This window comes from Mercurialis annua, linkage group LG2, assembly GCF_937616625.2.
Source record: "Mercurialis annua linkage group LG2, ddMerAnnu1.2, whole genome shotgun sequence".
Lineage (NCBI taxonomy): Eukaryota > Viridiplantae > Streptophyta > Magnoliopsida > Malpighiales > Euphorbiaceae > Mercurialis > Mercurialis annua.
In genome coordinates this window covers 40,759,480-40,780,585 of record NC_065571.1, presented here as the reverse complement: position 1 = coordinate 40,780,585, position 21,106 = coordinate 40,759,480, and the positions used below count along the sequence as shown (strand labels likewise).

Genomic DNA, 21,106 nt, shown 5'->3' with positions numbered 1-21,106 from the left:
TGAAATTGGAAGATCTCGAAAAGAATTTGGATCAAAAACACGACACCACCATGGCGCCACAAGGAGTTGCAGTGGCGCCATGGTAGGGTGGCGGCAGCATCGTCGTGGCTGGGTCATGCAGATTCATCGTTTCAGTTCGATATCATGCAAATACGCTAAATAAACAGTCGAAACGCAAGGGGAAACATTCCAAAACTTATTGGGATAAAAAAAGTGTCTAAAACCAAATTAAACACCATAAAAACATGTTCCTAAACTTATTTCATGGAAATCATGGAAAAAATAGCTAAAAACACAACAAGCATGACAATCATGGTAATCCTGTCAATTTAAGCTACACGCATGCATTCTAAGCACTAAAGTAAACAATTTCAACATGTGATGATGTAAAGCATGTATAAACAGCCTTGTAAACTCCTATTTTCCGGACAGGTAAAAAGTGGTAAAGAACTGAAGTGTCCAATGATGATTTTCAGAGCAATTCGTCTGGGTGACGAGCTATCGATTTGGTTGTTTGAAATCAAGCAGGCGCGATTAGTGCATAACTGCAAACTGAGAGATTAAATTCCATATCTTAGAAGTTTATGTGTTAATTTTCAAGTTTGACGGACTAAAATTGACCATATCCAAACCTTTAGGACCCTATGAGACTTTTTTTTAACACTTTCGGGCATCAGAAATGGCTTTTAAGCACCCTTTACTTAACTTGCAAGATTTAATACGAGATTTGCTTAATTAAAAGAGGTTTTTCCTAACCCAAACTTTATTAAGGATATCACTTCACACACTTTCATCCTTTTAAAACTCTATATAATAGAAAAGTGACATAACATGAACTCTAGTACATCCTAGGTCTAATATGATCACAATAAATAGAAGCCTAAGATATCCTATCCAGGGGTGGTCGGCAATCAAATACCAAACACGCACAAACCCCAGAATTAGAATCACCATTGCCGAATTATACACATCAAACACACAAAACTAGTTGATTCTGGTCTTGAAAAACAAGTTTAGACGCTTTAATTACTTAAGAACAAACTATTATGCACTAATTCGAAGCTGGATATAATGCCCAGATCACTAGAAAACGGGCCAAGGACTCAGAACGATACTTCTGATAACCCAATTATTTCTCTTATCACTTTTTATCATTATATGATTTAGAACTGCTAGATTGTTATGTTAGAATGCATGCTAGGATGTTTTACTGTGAAATTTCCTAAAACTGCTAAAAAATTTATAAACTGCCTTTGGCATACTTTTGCTGTAATTTACATAAAAATTATTTAGGAGCATGTTTAGGGCTGTCCTATTATGTTCTGTGCCTCATATTCAAAAATTATTCAATTTCGGTATTTAGGTTGCATGGTAGAGATAAAATTGCCATAGTATGTGTGATTTATGTTTTTTCCATCTTTAGTTGTCATATTTCAACTATGATAAATATTAGAATCATCATTGAGCGTTTTGACGCGTTTGTGAGCTTTGTGTGCATGTTCCCAAAACGTTAGAAGAAGTAGTCCCTGAACCTCCAGAACCGTCGCCGCCGCCTGCTCATCATGGCGTTGCCGCCACTCACAGTGGCATGGTGTTCATCACTTCCCTTGCTCCCAGAATCAATCCCAAATCCTTCAGGACCCGATACGACCTAATTTTCATATTTTCGGGCTCGTTTGAGCTCAGAATTTGGCCCCATTTGAGCCCACACATATTGTCTTAGTTGTAAAACCTGTTTGTAATATGTAATGGGCCCATCCCTTTTTATTTTGGGCCTAGAAGCCCAAATTTGTTACTCGCTAAGCAAACTGGGTCCCAAAGCCCATGATTGACGCAACCAACCTCGTTTGGACTTGGAATCGATCGCGGTTCAAACCACTACAACCGTATCAACGAGACAAAGACCTTACCCAGGACCTAGTTCTGACCAAACTGATGGTCAAAACGCATCGAGTGCTAGACACATATGCTCGACGAGGTTTAAAAGTATCTCTTACCTTGCATGTATATCATCTGCAGATGTGCATGTTGACACTGTTTAAATCGCTTTCCAAAAGCTTGTCAAATACAAATATTAACAGACTAAAGGACTAATCACGATCAATTAGTAATCAAAGCAATCAAATCCAGCAAATCACATAGACATCTTAGGATTGTCATGTAAAAAGTAATTAGATGTTGTATAGGCTTTTAAGATGATTTAAAATAAAATTAATCAAACTTAGAGATCCGGTTTTAGGCTTTATGCATGTAAAATATCCAGACCAGCCATTATTTTACTACTTGATAGAAACCACCAAGTTTTGATGAATGCTTTAGGAGTAATTGCTAGCTGCCTCAAATACTAGTCCAAATCGAGTCATATGCGCATCGTACATGTTTACTGCTTTCAAACGTTTTTACTTTCCAGTATTATATCATATGGACTATAATTGAATGTTGAGATGATATCGAGTATGTCCAGTAATTAAATGCGGAAATTGATAGGATAAGCACACGAGTCTTAGAGAGGTCCACGAAATCTTACCCATAAGCGAGTAAGGTTATTGAGTCTATATAAAAGGCATTTCCTAGCTGAGCTAGGTGGCGACTCCACATTTTCTCAAAACCTTTCCGGAATGGAGGTCTGCCATAAGTCTGGGTGAACGGGACCCCAAACCCCCGCTTCCGCTCATAATTCTACAATCATTTTTTTAAGTCGATTTTATAGAACTCATATCAAAAGTTTAAAAACACAACAACTTTAGCAACAACACAGTTTATGACAATTCTCAGCAAAACAACCTAAACATGCAATCCAAGATATTGATTCTAATATTTCTAAATCAATAATGTAAATAAGTGATGAGAGCGTATAACATGTCCTCAAAAGTACCGTTCTGAGTCCTTGACTCGTTTTCTGGTGATCCAGATGTGCAGCACCGCGTTCTTGAGTGATTGAAGCATTTTAACTTTATTTAATCGACTAGTGTGTGTGAGAGAGAAGGTGTGAGGGGAGGGGGGGTGGTGGTTCGGCCATCAAGGGAATAGGGTTTGTGTGCTTTGATTTTTGAGCTTCCGGTCTGACCTTTTGTTAGACTGCCCTAGGGTCCTATTTATATAGGTTAAATTAGGAGGGTGCTAGTTAGAATCTAAATTGTGGTAGGTTTCTGTTAACTAGAGTTATAAATATACAGGGGAGGTGAAAAAATGTGTAGTAATAGAGTTTAAGGATTAGCTTTACTAGTATTATTAAGATTAATTAATTACTTTTCATATTAATGCTTGCTATCTAATCAAAGAGGCACTAAAAGTTTATTTTGCGTGCCCAGAAGTATCAAAAGTGACTTTTCGGACCCTAAGAGTTTGGGTATGGTCAATGTTAACTTGTCAAACTTACAAATTGGCACTTAAATTTTAAAGATATTGCGATTAGATCACTCACTTATGAATGAATAAGATGTCGTGTATCAGAACAATAGATCTAAATTCGTGTACACAACCAATTCGAATGATTTGTCATATTATTTATATTGTCAATTCATTAGTATCCTGAGGTAAATATACCATATAGTACAAGCAACAATAGATATAATTTTAACTCACCTACAAACATTAAAAATTGGACATACTTAAAATATAAATAAATAACTGAAAATATCATAAACATGCAATACCATATATTAAATGGGATATGACTTGATCTGACTCATCATGATAAGCAGGTAGACACTTATTTTTCGGATAGATAAAAAATGATAAAGGATTTAAGCGTTTAATAATGATTATCAGATAAATTTATCCGGGTAACGAGTTTGTGGTCCGCTTAGTTGGATTCAAGCAAGCCAGATCCATAGGTAATTGCAAACTTAAGGAATTGATACAGATTTCTCTTTCTACTTGAATATTTTTTTAAGGCTAAATCCATTTTAAGGTCCTTAAACTTTCATTTTTTGGTTTATCAAGTACTTCAACTTTTATTTAGCTTTCTCAAATCCTTAAATTTTCATTTTTTGGTTCATCAGATCCCTCAATTTCTATTTGACTTTCTCAGATCCTTAAACTTTTGTTTTTTAGTTCATTGACGAAGATCCATTTAAGAACCCAATGAATCAAAAAATAAACAATTAGGGGCTTGAGAAGGACAAATAAAAGTTAAAGGACTTGATGAACCGAAAAATGAAAGTTTAAGTACTCGAAAAAATCAAATAGAAATTGAGGAATTTAATGAGCAAAAAATGTATAATTTAAAGACCTCAAAATAGGTTTAGCCTTTTTCTAATAACAAAAATAATTGTAAGAAAACTTAAAAACTATAATTAATTCATAATGACACCAATAAGTAAAATTTGAAAAGTAGAAGTAACTTTGGATGTGCTAATCCAAGTAACTACTCATTTCGTTCTAATAGAGTTATCTAGATTACCTTTATCACACAGTTTAATAAAACTAATCATTTTTTTATGAATTTTATAATTTTTTTTTACTTTTCTTGTCATGCCTTTATTTAATATGGAGTTCACTTGTAATTTACATATTAATGAATTTTAAATAGAAATAATATAGAAAAGTTGAGTGTAAAAATTATTATTTTTTGAAATTGGACAAAAAATTTAGGACAAAATAATTTTTCAAAGTGGACAATTCTATTAGGGCGGAGGAAGTACAATTCTTCAAACTTTAAGGGGTTTACTATTCGCCGCCCCAAATTACTACCCACCGCCCAAGTTTTGACTGAAATGCCCCTAATATAATTTCAATTCAAAAAACAAAAAAACAAAAATCCTCTCAACTCAAAATTTTCTCAAACTCAACCTAAAATTCCGACGATAACCGGAGCCGATTTATGTCGCAATCAACGGAAAATAAAAGACGGGAACCTCCGATAATTAATTTTTTTTCGTTTTTAACTGTTTTAATAAAAAAGAATTTTTTTTAATTTTTTTTTAGGGCCATCGCCCGGCGATGGCGATGGCCCTGTGCACCATCACCTGGCGATGGCGATGGTGCACAGGGACAATCGTCCCCGAGGGACGATTGTCTCAGTGGACCATTGTCCATGAGGGACGATGGTCCCAGTGGACCATCGTCATCTTCTGGCGATGGTCCACTGGGACCATCGTCTTCCTGGGACGATTGTTTATCGGAAGTTCCGCCTTTTATTTTTAGTCGATTTTGACATTTTTATTGTAAATTCACTCGGATATTCGTTGGGTTTTTAATTGAATTGAGAGAATTGAATATTTAAAAAAAAAACTGAAAATGGCTTAGGAGTATTTTGGTAAAAAGTTGAGCGGTGGGTAGTAATTTGGGGTGGTAAATAGTAGTCCACAACTTTAACTAAAAAATGACAAGCAAGCAAGCAAAGTAGTGCTTCTAAAACCCTAAACCCTTGAAACAAAGAAGAAAGACATGAGAGTAATACTAGCAAGAACCCTTTCTTCTTCAAAATCAAAGCTTCTCAAACCCCTTTTTTCCTTAACAACAATCTCTTCTCATTCTCACACCAATTCAATTCCCCAATTTCACCATCACCCACTTATCCCTTCTCCTTCCCTTCCCCTGCCATCTTTTTTCTCTTCAAAACCCACCAATTCCTTATCCCCTATCACCCGCGACGGAAACTATGACGATTCTACCCCGCCGGCCACTGTCTGCCCCGGCTGTGGCATCCACATCCAAGATTCCGACCCAAAACAACCTGGGTTCTTCACCAAACCATCAGTTAAAGACCCTAATTATAAATCGACATCGTATCTCGTTCCCCTTTCGTTGGAGTACGAATTATCGCATTCTTTGAAAACGGGCGATGTTGTTATCGATAATGGCGGTGTTGAAACGTGTGAAAACTCATCAATGGCAGTAGAGAAACCTGTGGTGTGCGCGCGGTGTCATTCGTTGAGGCATTATGGGAAAGTGAAGGATCCGACAGTGGAGAATTTGTTGCCGGAATTTGACTTTGATGCGACTGTTGGTAAGCGTTTAGTTTCGGCTAGTGGTGCTCGTTCTGTTGTTTTATTAGTTGTTGATGCTGTTGACTTTGATGGGTCTTTTCCGAAAAAAGTAGCTAAGTTAGTATCGTATGCGATAGAAGATAATTATAATTCGTGGAAACTAGGGAAGTCGGGGAATGTGCCTAGATTAGTTCTTGTAGTGACGAAGATTGATTTATTGCCTACTTCGTTATCACCTACTAGATTTGAGCATTGGGTTAGACAAAGAGCGAGGGAGGGTGGTGCTACTGTTGTGAAGAAAGTGCATTTTGTGAGTGCGGTTAGAGATTGGGGATTGAAAGATTTGGTTGAAGATGTGATTCAAATGGCCGGAGCTAGAGGGAACGTATGGACTGTAGGAATGCAAAATGCCGGGAAAAGTACTTTGATAAATGCGATGGGGAGATGGGCTGGTGGTGGTGGAGGTGATGCAGGGAAGAAGAAGCTAACTCATTTGACCGAGGCACCTGTTCCGGGAACAACTTTAGGAATTGTTAGAGTGGAAGGTTTTCTTCCGGGACAGGCTAAATTATTTGACACACCGGGGCTTTTGAATCCATGTCAGATTACAACAAGGTTAACTAGAGATGAACAAAAGCTTGTTCACATTAGTAAGGAGTTAAAACCAAGGACATATAGAATCAAGGTTAGTTTTCTTGGTGTTTATAGACCTGGTGTCGAAGTTAGCTTTTAAAAGAATTTGAATTTGTTTTCCAGCATGTTAATTTGTTTGAAGAATTGGATATCTGGTTTTCTTTATTTTAATTTTGTCATTATGTTCTCTTGTTTTGAACTATAGCTTTGATATTACCGAGCTTCGCTTTATTGAATAACCAGAGAGATTTCAGATTTAGTTTACCTAAGTCATAAACTCATAAAGGAGTAATTTGCAAATTGAATCATAAGATTTCATTCCATTATGGTTGCAAACTTTAGGTTTGGAGGGATACATTTTTTATCTAACCAAAATCCAGATGAGGTTTTGATCTATGATTATAATTGTATTGTTTGATTTAGTTCCAGGATCTCATGATTTGAACACTATACTTATTAACTGTCTCAACTATCTTTCTTACTATTACAGCATGCCATACTAAATCGTAAAGTAGGCAGCTTCCCTGTCTTTCATATATAACGATACCTTGGCTGCAATTATTGATATTTTACCACAGAAGCTTTGATTACAAATTTATAATGCTGAATTAATTGTTAACTAGAAGACTTAAAAATGCCGATTTTATGCTGAAGTGGAAGAGAAAAGGCCACCAACGAGGGTCCTGTATGTGACAAAAGCTTTACTCACTGTTTCCCCCTAACTTTTAGGTATTAGATAAATGGAACTCATATTAAGGGGGTTTTAGTTAAATGCAACTGAAATATTAGGGGGGCCGGGACAATAATTTCTTAAACTTTTGGGGGGAATTGGTAATATTTTTCAATACATTTTTTTCATAGTTGAATGATATTTTGCTCTTTGATTATTCACTTTGTCAGCAGATTTGTCTTAACATGTCTTGTTTCAACTCATCAGCTGAATTGATTCTGCTGATTTTAGTTTTCTATCCAGTTTGGTCCTGACTACCGAGGAAAGAAACTTGCACTACTTTTATTTTGTACAGTGCTTTTAGTTCCTCTATCTGATTCATTACTTAAGGCACAAAGGTTAGTTCTATAAACAGCAAAAATTAAGAAATACATTTCTCAGTCTAAGTGAAAACTTAGTCATTTTTAATTATAACATTGAAGTCAATAACATCTTTGTTGCAGCATGATGTTGCTAATACTTTTTTTTATTAGTTGGTGATATAATTTCTAACTATTTTGATATGCATTAACGTTATTATAACTCGTGACAGGAAGGTCATTCAGTTCATATTGGTGGGCTCATAAGGTTGGACATTGAGAAGTTATCAGTCGATTCTGTGTATGTTACAGTATGGGCATCTCCATATCTTCCATTACACATGGGCAAAACAGAAAATGCAAGCACTATGGTAGTGGACCATTTTGGTCGTCAGTTACAGGTATTATTTCCCTTGTTTGATAAATAATTAAAATTGGTTGTGTTTGTCGTATCCGTTTTTCCGTTTCTGTTTCCGCGCTACTTAGATTCAAAGTAGGAATGATGGTCAATATCCGAAACCTGCATGCACTTATAGTAACTTAAATTTCATCACGGCTTGATAAGTTAAAGATTATTAGCTTCATAGTCAAAACCTTAGAATTTATTAGGGAGCATCTGGAGTCCTCATAGGTACTACATCTGGCAAAAATTATTCAATGAAAATGTTGGCCAGGATAATTTAATGACGGAATTTAAGCTTGATTGTGTCTCATTCAAGCCTAACTATCAGAGGTCTGTAGAATGTAGGCAGTATTTGAATATCTTCTAGAGATTTTATCTGCTGAATTTATGAGCAAAGTTGATAGAAGGGCATGTGATTTTTATTTTTCTCTGTAATTATTTCAGCCTCCAATTGGGAAGCAACGAGTTCAAGAGCTTGGAAAATGGGTGAGACATGAATTCTCCATCTCTGGAAATAGTTGGGATTCAAGCTCTATGGATATTTCAGCTGCTGGTGTAGGCTGGTTTGCCATTGGACTTAAAGGAGAAGCAGTTGTCGGGGTTTGGACTTACGAAGGAGTAGATGTTGTGCTTCGAAATCCGCTGATTCCTTTCAGATCACAAAATTTTGAAGTTGCAGGGTTTACTGTCTCAAAAATTGTCTCCCACGCTGACAAAGCTTCGAACAGATCCAAGCGTAAAAGCGAAAGCAATAGAAAAGAAAGTGACAAGGAAGGATCTATAAGTGATGAACCATTATTGTCTGTGGGTGATACAAGAGCCAGTTCTTGTTAAAATTGGTGCTACAAAAAAGAAGAAAGATGGATCAATATGCATCTTAGAGCATGAAAAAAAGGTTAGCAACACATAACAAGCTGTAGATCAAATGGTCAAGATGTGCCGAGTTACAATTTAGAGATATAAATATTCTTTGATGAAAATTCGAGTCTCTGATAGTATTTTAGTGTAAATTTTTGGACTCTAATTAAAGTGTGAAATAATTATCATTTAAATCAAAATTGTCTTATTAGACATTAATGAAATTGTAATTTTTAGAATGTCACCTGGTGTGTTTGGTTTGAATGAATTTTACAATTTTAATGGAATTGAATTGAATTTCTACAATTGCTAATGAAATTAATTTAGAATTTTATGTTCTAATTTCATAGAATTGATTATTCTTATTTAAAAATCTTACAAAATTAATTAAATTTGCAATGAATTTCAAGAAGTGGAACAATTTTTATTATAATAATGATTTTTTTATCGTCTTTAGCTGAACCGATCGATATTTTTAAAGTTAACTTAGAAAAAAATTGATTTTTGATTTTAATTTTTTTTATTTCCGTACTTAAATTTTTCGGTCGGACTTTGTCGAGCATGAGCTACTCTCTTATTGGCTTCCTCTAACAGATCCAGTGGCACCATTTATTCTTTTTGTTTCAAGCATGAGTGAAAACATAAATTAAGCGAAGTGGCTGATTTTGGTTTTTTTATTTCGATGGTTCTCTTCGGACGTTCATTCTCACGTTTAAGTCAGATGATTTAGTGGAGAAAGAAGAAGAAGAGAATATGGAATAAAAATGGCCATACCGATTATCTTAGTTTCATGTGAGGTGCCTTATTTAGGCAGGCATGTAACTGTTTTCGCTGAGTCATCATCCTTCTCTCTCCACTAAATCTATTGAAGTCATCTGATTGTTTATTCTTTTGGCCAGTATCAAATGCGCGTGGCATAGGTATTAGAGTATAATACTGTTGTTCTTGCTGGTTTGCTGCTACTCATACATGCTGCTTCAGATGCTTACGCTGGCTACTCCAACACTGAATTGCAGCTCATCAATCCAGCTCATTTACAGCTGGGTTAAGAGGCAGTTATTCATTTTCTTGTTTATAAATAGCATTAGGTTTGTAGTTTTATTTTCTAGTTTTTGTATTCTATAAAACTCATATTAATATTATTTCTGTTTGTATCTATGATTCTAATATGGTATCAGAGCGGGTCCTAACCCGGGATCAGGCGTTGCCGCCGGTGTTGCAGCCGCGTTTCAGTTTTATCGTTTCTTCTCCGTTGTACTGAACTGGATGTCCAGTCCCAGCAGTCCGGATTGATTTACAGATTCAGTTTGATGTTGAGCTTCGCTATCGGTGACTCCAATTTCTCGTTCATTGCTATCGGTGATTTTCTATCGGTTTCAATATCAAGTTTTGTTTCAGTTCATCGCTATCGGAAGCTCTCTGTTGAATCGTTGCTATCAACAATTTCAGGTTTCTATTCTGTCAAATTTGTCTTTTGATCAATCTCTGATTTGTTCAATTCATTGTTGTTGATTTCAGTTCAGATTTAATTTTCATTGTTCATTTCATTCGGTTTCAGATTCTAACCATTGTTATCGGTAATTTTCAAGTTTAATCTTAGATTTTCTATATCAATTTTCAGTTCATCGATTGAGATTGATTCTCTTATTCTTTGATTTTCTTTTTCTCACAATATCATTTTCTAATTCTTAAATCAGTATCTCTTTCTATCATTTTTTCCCGCTTCATTATTATCAGAGTTTTGGTCTATAATCAATATTTTTGTTCTAGTTTTCATTTCCTTTGGATTCTCTCGTTCAGATTCTTCATATGTTGTATTTATTTGATTGTGATATTACTGCAATTTGATTGAAAATCACATTTGAGTTTATGCACACTATATGTTTGATTAAATGCCTCAATGAAAATCATATCACTTGACTGAAGAAGAATGACAAAGCGCTGGTTATGTTGAGCATCTTATTCAGATTCAATGATCTCCTATATCATTCCACTTCCGTTCACTTTCAATGATCAATTCAATTTTATTTTATTTTTGCAAATTGTGAATTTTGGAGTTGACAAGTCATGTCTTATTTTGAGGTGCTAGAACTGCTATGGATATCATCATAAATATGTACATGTTGCATGGGATGGGAAAGGCCACAACAAGATTATATGCTGCATGGTTCTATCTTTTGATAAATGGAAACTATCTATGCTGGAGATGTAATCAATGATGCAATTGATTTGGATTACTGTTTAAGTTGATTTTGTCTTCTAGTTGTGATTGAGAAGAGTTGCTTGGTTTCCTGACTTGAATGGTGGATGACCTGTACAATGTGAGATTTTGTTAAATCTATTATCAAGCAATGGTTCTAATGTGGCTGCTTCAGATGCTTATGCTTTAATCTGTTGTCAGCTTCTTTGTTTTGCTTCTTTGTTGTTCTTGCTGGTTTGCTGTGAATGGATGCAATCAAGAGTGATAAAGGCTATTGGAAATTTGCTAGTCCTGCAAGACTATTTCAAGCTGAACATAACTGATTATGTCCAACTTGAGAGGGGGGGGGGGGTATTAGAGTATAATACTGTTGTTCTTGCTGGTTTGCTGCTACTCATACATGCTGCTTCAGATGCTTACGCTGCCTACTCTAACACTGAATTGCAGCTCATCAATCCAGCTCATTTACAGCTGGGTTAATAGGCAGTTATTCATTTTCTTGTTTATAAATAGCATTAGGTTTGTAGTTTTATTTTCTAGTTTTTGTATTCTACAAAACTCATATCAATATTATTTCTGTTTGGATCTCTGATTCTAAAAGTAGGAGACACTTCTTGTGTCAGGGGATCTTCTGTGGTCCCCTACACTCTGTTTGACACGTGCCCCTCGAGCAATTGTCCTTTAACACCCACATTTGAATTGCATAAAGTCATGCTCATGCATTTTATTCATTTTAATAATATTTTAATGGTCAAGAGTAAGCGTTATTCATTAGCATTTACGTGAGTATTTAAGGTATGATTGATACAATAACTATTCAAAATAATCAAGAGTTAGTATAATGACAAACAAATATATTAAAACTAAATTGTAATGAAATTACGTCGATTAACTAGGATTATTTGGTTATTGATACCGACCTAGAAATGACCGGACTCCAGTCTTCGCCTAATAACTTAAGCTCGCCCAAGAAGCGTTGGGGTTGCCCTGATCATAGTCTGCCGATGATGCCCTGCAGACATCGCCTAGTGATGAAATATACTTCGCCCGGAAAGAACAGGTCGGATCAGTAACGCCATTCCCACTATCCCAGTATCCTAAATAGTCGGAGTACGTGGCTTGAGGGTCACCAGAGATCGTGGCCCATACCCACGATCTCCAAGTAAATAACTAGCCATGGAAGACCCTATAAATAGAAGTCTACTGGTGCTTGAGAAGGTAATCACAATTCAGACCCAAAATACTTATTCATTCATTTACCTACCAAAGAACCCGTTCTGATTTAAGCATCGGAGTGGCTTTCAGGCAACATCGGCCTGAGGTCCTTTGAGCTTACATTGTTACTTGTGCAGGAGTTACTGAAGAGACGATCTCAGAAGTTTCACCTGTATCAGTTATGATGGAATAAAATAAACTATAAGGTTTAAGTAATACTTAGAGGATATTTCATGAACTATAAGAGATATTAGTATTTACACATGATTCTATAAAACCAACTCTATTTTAGTTTGCATAAACCTTAGCTATAAGTTAAATATCACCTCTTCATCATTTTCTTTCATTAAGCAAAGAAAACCTAGAACTAAGAAAGAAAAGAGAGAGAGGGGGGAATTCAGCAACTCTTGACCTAAATCAAAGAGGCAAGTATCAAATTTTAGAAATTCTAAGGTTCAGTAACAATTTTGAAGCAATTGGATATGTGGAATCAATTGAGTTACTTTGTTTTAAGTTTTCTATTTTCAACTCTATATTTGGCAAAAAAATTCGTCATGTTGTTTCTATCATAATTTGAGTTACACAACTCCCAATTGATTCTGATTCTACAGAAACTATATCCAATCTACTACAATTGTTATTCTTTGTATTTAATCGTTCTCAATCGTTATCATAGTCTAATATTCCATGCCATTTTGTTGCTACGTTTGCAAATACAGCATGATAGTGTATAACTAAAACTTGAATAACTCATTTTATAAAGATCTAATTGAGTTGCTTCGTTTTGTTATCTCTTCTAGACTTATATTGCTACAACTTCAACAATCGGTTTTGTATAATTATGTTTATATTGAATTTTGTATCATATTTAAGATATGGTATATGTTTTGTCTACTATGTAGGAATATGACTGCAACTCTATCTCCTTGTATAATGATAAATTGCGTTATACATGTACAAATGATGCGAAGTTTGATTCTATGGATTATTGAGGATTTTAGATAAAACTGTTTAGTTTTGAAAAGAGACTAAAATTGTCATTTAGATGGTGAATAAGGAGAGAACATTTAGTTGTACGTTATGTTTAGACAGTTTAACTTTGTTGTGTTGTAAAGTGCATAATTTCCTTTATGCTAATCCAATTGATATACTACCAATTATTAATGAATCCAGACTCATAGACCAACATATCTACCAAAGGACTCTCAATTTAGTTTTATATTGATTTTCATATCAATTCTAAAATAGAGTATAAATTCTGCCTACTACATAAAATTATTGTTGTTACTTTATATTCATGTATAAATGATACAAGTTAATGATTTGAAAATCTAAAGCTAATTTAGTATTTTTCGTTTAAAACTCCGATGAATTAGTTGATGTTTTAATAAATGAGAAAGTAATATGTTTGAAAGTTATTTACGAAATTGAGATATGGATAGCTGGAGCTTAATTTTATAATCGATTAGGTAAACAAGTTATGAAAGTAAAAAAGTTTTGAAATGTTAGTATATATAGTAATGTGATTTAAGTCAAGAGGTCAATCATAGAATTAGGATTTCTAATCCTATAGTTTTAATTAGGGTTAATTCCTAAAAAAAATCATGAACTTTACACGAAGTTTCATTTTAATCATGAACTTTAAAGGTTGTCATTTAAAGGCACGAACTTTCATTTTGTTTCAAATCTATCGCTAAAGTAAAATCCGGTGTATTTTATCTTACCAAAGATTCCTAATTCTATATACTCTAACTAAAAGATAATAAGATTTGATGTCGATTTATAATTTGGGTCTTTCATTAATGGTTTATTGAAGAATTTAGTCAACAAAAATACACTGAAATGATAGATTTGAAACAAAATGAAAGTTCATGCCTTTAAATGACAACTTTTAAAGTTCATGATTAAAATAAAACTTCGTGTAAAGTTCGTGATTTTTTTAGGAATTAACCCTTTTAATTATATATATTAATACGTGAATGATGTTTAGATCTAATGAGATCATAATCTCGAGATCAGGATGAGAAAAGATAAAGTTTGAAATATAACAAAAGAACTGTGAGTTTATACTATGACTATTAAATATTAGATAAAGCATAATAATTTTATATATACCAGATATTTTATGCAAATTTATATCTTTATATTTGTTGGCGACTGCAATTATGTATTGATGTATAATGTGAAAATGCTTGTGAATTATATTTGAATATTGATGTGAATTGATTTTTGGTTATGAAAGTCAGATTATGCTTAAATTTGAATATTGCATGACAATTGAAAATAATCGTTGGTTGCCTATATGAAGACTTGGGTCAACGATGTGAGAATTTAGTTACTCGTCGCCTAAAAGGCGATTCAGACCAATAACATAATGTTGGTTGTCTAAATGGCGATTCGGAAAAACATCATGATAATTGAGTTATTGGTTTTCTAGATGGCGATTTGGACCAACAACGTAATGTTGATTTTCTATAAGGCGATTTGGGCAAACATTGTAGTATTTCAGTTATTGGTTACCTAAATGGAAATTCGAGCCAATAACGTAATGTTGGTTGCTTATAAGGCAATTTAGACCAACATTGTAGTAATTCAGTTATTGGTTGCCTAGATAGCGGTTCGGACCAATAATAGTATGTTGGTTTTCTATAAGGCGATTTAGGCCAACATGTGAATTAATGTTATGTGCTATTTACTAGAAATCTCAGGATTGGATGTTTTTTAGAATTACAAGTTTTTTATTTCCCATTACCGATTAAATAGAGTTATATGTTAGTCTTTACGGATTTATCACGTTTGCCAGCATTCTAGTTTATTTTTAGTATATTTTTAGTATATTTTTAGTTTATTTTATTTTCAGTTTTGGTCGTCTATTGCAAATATGACAAGACATATGGCATTAGATGTGCATAATATTAATTATTTAGAGTATACTGATAAATCGATAAATTTGATAAGATAACAAATCATAAGAATTTATTGTGTCAATGAGGTTGGCACGTATGGAGAAGGTAGAGTATGAGCTTGAGAGATAGTTTGAGTGTTGTGATGTGGCAGTATGAGTGTGGGAGATTGTTTGAATGTTGTGAAGTGGCGGGATGGTAAATGCTCGTTGCATTTATTGTAGGGAAGCAATATGACGGGAGTTGTAGTCTATATATTCTTGGATCTGGAGGATTCTCGGGTGATTGTTTTCGGGTTGATTTCTAGTGACAATGGTGGTCGTGGCATTTGTCGGCTAACTGAGATTGGTGAGGATTAACGAGAAGTTTAAAACAAAACTTTGAGACATCTGGGCGTGGGTGTAATGAAAGGTGATGAGGATGTGTACAAAGGCAGTATGCCTATAGGCCGAGATATTGATGATAAGGGAAATGCTCTACGTGTATGGGTTAGTGACTACACTGTCGAAAGCCAAATTACTACCCACTTGGGCAAATAACGGGAAAAAAACGCTCACTGGCCGTTCGGATCAAAGGTGCCCTCAACCCGCCACCATTTAGCACTACTTCTTTTCCTACAGTGGAAGGATTGAGTTCACATATCACTTGATCAACTTCTTTCATGCTCACAAACCTTAACTAACTAGGTCAAAACAATCGGCTTGAGAGAAAGCCTTTTCCATAGACGTTTGCAAGTGATGATTCCCATAGTATCTGAAGGAATGTGGGTCGAGAAAATTCGAGGAAGCCCACCTGAGATAGAGAAACAACCTGTAAAAAGGACGCCAGAAGTGGATTTCGGGGCCATTCCAACGATTAAGTCAGTATGAGTGAAAGGAAGAATAAGAAGAGAAAGAAGACTGAAAAGTGTTAATAAGAATATTAACCTCACACGTTACCAGGTTTGGGGTATTTATAGGGAATGCTGACGCGGCTGAGTTTGTTAGAGGTGCCATGACGTGTCCCGTTTGGTTATTCCGTTTGTTAGGTGCGTGTTGTGCAGAGGCGCCGTTCTTATGTTGTCAAATGTTTCATAAGCAGACATTCCATTGTCAGAGGATCAGTTGTTAGAAGATCTTTTGTGATCTTCTTGTTTGGTTATCTCATAACCGAGTACAGCTGTATTGTTTGGTTATTTCGGAACTGAGGTTAACTGATCTCGGGTAATAGGCTATGGGTTTGGCTCCAATTTTGGAACGGGGATCATTCGAATAGTGGGTCACGGTTGTAGTTGTTCTTTGGGCTCGGAGCCGAGACAAAAGTGTTTGTAATTTGGGCCTGAATCTTGGGCTTTTGCAGCTGTTCTACCTATGTTATGCTATTAGTAGGAAATCAGGTTGCCATAAATATGAGTGAAACCGAACACATCGGGTTCACTGACCGCTCGCCTCGTTTTCAATATGTCTTAATCTTGTTAATATTTAATTTTTATTATTTTTTTATTTTCTTATTTAGAAAAATAAAAATTTAAAATTTTAAGGAATGTAAAAAATAAAATTGAACTCATTTGATCATTAAAATTTATTTATTTATATTTATATTAAAAATAAATTACAAAAATTAAACTGTGATATATTTGAAGGCTTGGCCCAGTTGGCCAAACTCTAATAATATGTGTATAAAGTTGAGGGTCCGACCCTCAACACTCACTATTTAAAAAAATATTTAACATTAACTCCGGTTAACCCCCGCTAACAATTAGAGTGGGCTATCTTTGACAAAAAAAAAACTGTAATTATTTTTATTAAGTTAATGAATTAAAATAATAATGCAAACAAAAATAGAGAATATATGATTTGATTTTGAAAAGGATGTGTGTATTTAGACTACTTTTATCTATATGTGTGATTTTATAAATTAAAATGATGTAGATTTATTGAATATAACTTTTTAAGAATAATCGAGACCAATCATGTTCAAGTGAAGTTAGGAGTATCACAATCCATGGATATCATACCCGTGAGGTGTAAGAATAATTTGCTATAATTGAAAATAATACAAGAAAATGACAAACTCAGTAGAGTATAACAATCCATTCCCTATCCTTTAATGGACGTTCAAATAAACAACCAGCAACTTTAAGATAATGGAAGTTCTGAATTCAGACACGTCACCGCTTTTGGCAAATGACATGCACCGAAGCGGCAGACTGAGTCAAGGTAACTCGGTGCGTGCACTGAGGAGTGAGTTCATGTCGAGATTGCCTGATAAAGTTCGGCATGGAGTGGATGTTGAATCTTCTACTTCTCATTTGGATCTCTCTACAACCAAAGGTCTAACCAAAGGTTTGTTTTTGTTTTTGTTTCTGTTTTTATTTGTTTGTTTGTTTGTGTTTTGCTTTTTGTAAAGGTGATGATTGTTTGGTTTGGTTTGGTTTTGTTTGCTTGTTATGAAAATCACAGCAAATTTTTGAAAACTAAGGAGACTAGAAAATTAGAGATTACGAGTGTTGATTTTTAGTTGAAATTTAAGAGTGTAATCGGGTTGAATAGTAGCGCAGACACTTCATTCCGTCAACGTGTCCCGTTTCTCCCCGTGTTGTCGTGTCCGTGTCTGTGCTACCTAGGGTTCAATTCATAACACTATCAAGTTCGACTAGGATCCACTTGATTTTCTGTATGAAAATTTTAGTATAAAAGTAAGATTATTATTGCAAATTTGTATGATTATAAAATAAATAAATTAATCAAATCTTTATTATGTTTGCGTGTTTGCGGAGCCGGGTATTTTAATACTTGAATCTGACTCGTCATTTGGCCCGAGTAGCTCAAACGCGAGCTCCGCTCGATTAACATCAAGTTGATTTTAAGTCATTTTCATTTAAGTCATGATTTGGTGGACCTTACTTGGATTATAGCTAGTGGGCATTCTCATGTTTGAAAAGGTTAAATTGCAAAAGTATGTAAGAGTGCACTTTTGAAGGAAATTAAATCATGCAACAAATGCATTGGCTTCACCATATAGAATTATTTGAATTATCTTGATTTAGAAGGTATATTCTGAAAAATTTAATTGAGTTTTTTATTTTAATTGTGACTAATTTTTTGTTTTGGCTGAGTGAATATAGTTTTCTTGACAACCCAACAGTCAATATATTGGACAGTTTTGATGTTTTTTTCCTATTTTTCTTGCTGAACTTTAGATGTGAAGGAATACTATCAAAGACAATTCGAGACACTCAAATCGTTTGAGGAAGTTGATTCTCTCGTCACAGATGGTACAATCGATGCGGAAGACGACGAAGAAGAGCAGCAAGCTGAAAAGGCCATGAAAATTTCTAACTATGCTAATGTTTTACTTTTAGCATTTAAGGTAAAATAGCATATAAAATTTGTTTATTCGACTGCGTTGCACACTCATGTTGCATCACTTGTGATTTTTTTACGGAATTCAAATGAAATTTTGTTTCATGTATAGATCTATGCTACGGTTAAAAGTGGATCAATAGCGATTGCTGCGTCAACTTTAGATTCATTACTCGATCTAATGGCGGGTGGAATACTTTGGTTCACTCATCTCTCTATGAAAAATATTAACATTTATAAGTATCCTATTGGGAAATTGAGGGTGCAGCCTGTGGGCATAATCATCTTTGCTGCTGTCATGGCTACACTTGGTATGTTGTCCTGAACTGTCTCTCTTGGCTCGGCATTCCGTTCAATTGTTATGCATCTTTCAACTGTTCGTTAGACTGATGTGTAACAGTTATACCGAATGAATTTTTCCTGATGTCGGCTGGGATTTGAGCATCTTTTTTTTTTTCTTTTAAGTAGACAAATGGACTATAAAAATGATACATTGTCTAGTTATATGCCTATTTTGTAGCATAGGCATGATAGGTTTTCTCGGAACTGATTTAGGCTGCACGGAAATGAGAACTCGTAAATGTAGAAACAGGTATGACAAAACAGTGATTCGGGAAGTTTTCATGCTCTAAAAAAAGTTTTGCTTCCCAAATGGGAAATTTTGAAACGCTTGTGAAAAATCTGGTTCCGCTTGAGAAATTTAGTATTTTTGTAAAATCAGTTCGATTCAGTTTTGTGAGACTTGCAGATTCAAGTGAAATAAACTCAACTAAAATTTCCGACATTTTAAGAGTTGTAGGATATATTCATGGAAGATAGAAATGCTAAAGGAGATGCTTTCTTTTAACAGGCTTTCAGATATTGATGCAGGCAGTTGAAGAATTAGTAAAAAACGAGCCGCCTTCAAAGATGTCTTCGAACCAATTGTTGTGGTTGTATATAATCATGATTACTGCCACTCTAGTCAAGTTGGCACTCTGGATTTATTGTAGAAGTTCAGGAAACGATATTGTTCGAGCTTATGCCAAGGTTTTCACTCTTTTCTCTCTGTTTTTTTCGGCTTTTAATGATCATTTTAATGACTTATCGGAAACTGATGTTCCGCAGGATCACTATTTCGATGTGATAACAAATGTGGTGGGATTAGTTGCAGCGGTTTTAGGTGATGAGTTCTACTGGTGGATAGATCCAGTTGGTGCTATCTTCCTTGCAATCTATACAATTACAAATTGGTCTTCAACTGTTATGGAAAATGCAGGTAAGAATGCAATTTCACTCTTTAATGCTCCAAAAGTAACTCTATAAAAAACAAAATTATGGAATAATTGATCTTGACGGTATTCAAACTATCATGTTTTAACTATTTGGTGAGCAAATTTAAATTACTAAATTTTACTTTTATTTCAACGAGAGGCTTCCCGGCATAAGTGCATACATGGCAGCCGGATTTTATTTTTTTTAACCTAAAACTTGCCATATATGCATAATTTGACTTAAAAACTCATCACCAAAATGAAATTATGCGTACGTGATAAGTTTTTAAGGTTTTGATTTCAGTTTCACTTGTGGGACAATCAGCTCCTCCCGAAGTATTGCAAAAACTGACTTATCTCGTAATAAGGCATCCTCAAGTTAAGCGTGTCGACACAGTTCGTGCTTACACCTTCGGTGTTCTTTATTTCGTGGAGGTTAGTCTTAGTCAAAATTTATGCATACAATTGAAGAGAATTGTGTAAAGAATAGTGTTGGATGGAAACAGGTTGACATTGAACTGCCAGAAGATTTGGCATTGAAGGAAGCACATGCAATTGGAGAGAGTTTGCAGGACAAGATTGAGAAACTGGCAGAAGTAGAGAGAGCCTTTGTCCATCTTGATTTTGAGTGTGAACACAAGCCAGAGCATTCTGTTCTTAGTAGGCTACCTAACAACACTTAGCTATATATCTACATTTATGTATTATGATACGGCTGTCGATACGGAATTGGAGATTTTAGAGAAAATGGTTCGAAAAGTGGGATAGTGGCACTTTCGTAATTCTGCAAAAGTTCGAGTTGTGTGACTTAGGTGATTTCTAGGCCTAATTTCAAACAGGCAAACGATCAATACACATCAGCTTTGCTCGTGACATCCGTCACTTCCACATTCAATTGTTTGGGCTTCCAAATTGCGATTTATGTTTATGCCTATTTTAAGTAATTTCGTTTAGTATTTTCTTTTCAATTCAGATTAGGGATTCAATATTTTTGATATTTATATGTAAGTTTAAGACTTGTGAGGCAGTTTTTTTATTTTTTTGAACAATTTTGTTTATTTTTCAATTTCGGTATTCAATTAAAATCAATTAATATTTTAAATGCCTAGTTTGTACCATTCATTTGAATCAATAGGTCTTCGAAGCTATATTTTGGAATTAGTTTTATTAATCGACAATTTATAGATTTATTTTATTTTAATCGTTGTTGTTACGCCAATTTGTGTCTTTATAATGCCATTAATCATGTAAGCTCATTACTAGGGTTTTAACTTGTATATACATAAAGGCCCATTGAACAAATATTTTTAGAGCTACTTACGTAGGCTAATAATT

General features: G+C 34.6%; 2 protein-coding genes across 2 annotated transcripts; both read left to right on the top strand.

Annotated features, from left to right (window-relative positions):
• Positions 1-5,326: 5,326 nt before the first annotated feature.
• On the top strand, positions 5,327-9,100 carry LOC126670673 (GTP-binding protein BRASSINAZOLE INSENSITIVE PALE GREEN 2, chloroplastic). The gene is made up of 3 exons (XM_050364477.1): positions 5,327-6,618; positions 7,829-7,996; positions 8,443-9,100. Exons 1-3 carry the CDS (start codon positions 5,392-5,394, stop codon positions 8,830-8,832), a joined length of 1,785 nt encoding a protein of 594 aa, XP_050220434.1. The 5' UTR covers positions 5,327-5,391; the 3' UTR covers positions 8,833-9,100.
• An 8,030-nt stretch (positions 9,101-17,130) lies between these two features.
• On the top strand, positions 17,131-20,873 carry LOC126670674 (metal tolerance protein 4-like). The gene is made up of 7 exons (XM_050364478.2): positions 17,131-17,498; positions 18,356-18,525; positions 18,631-18,829; positions 19,369-19,547; positions 19,626-19,776; positions 20,076-20,206; positions 20,278-20,873. Exons 1-7 carry the CDS (start codon positions 17,300-17,302, stop codon positions 20,452-20,454), a joined length of 1,206 nt encoding a protein of 401 aa, XP_050220435.1. The 5' UTR covers positions 17,131-17,299; the 3' UTR covers positions 20,455-20,873.
• The last annotated feature ends 233 nt before the right edge of the window (positions 20,874-21,106 follow it).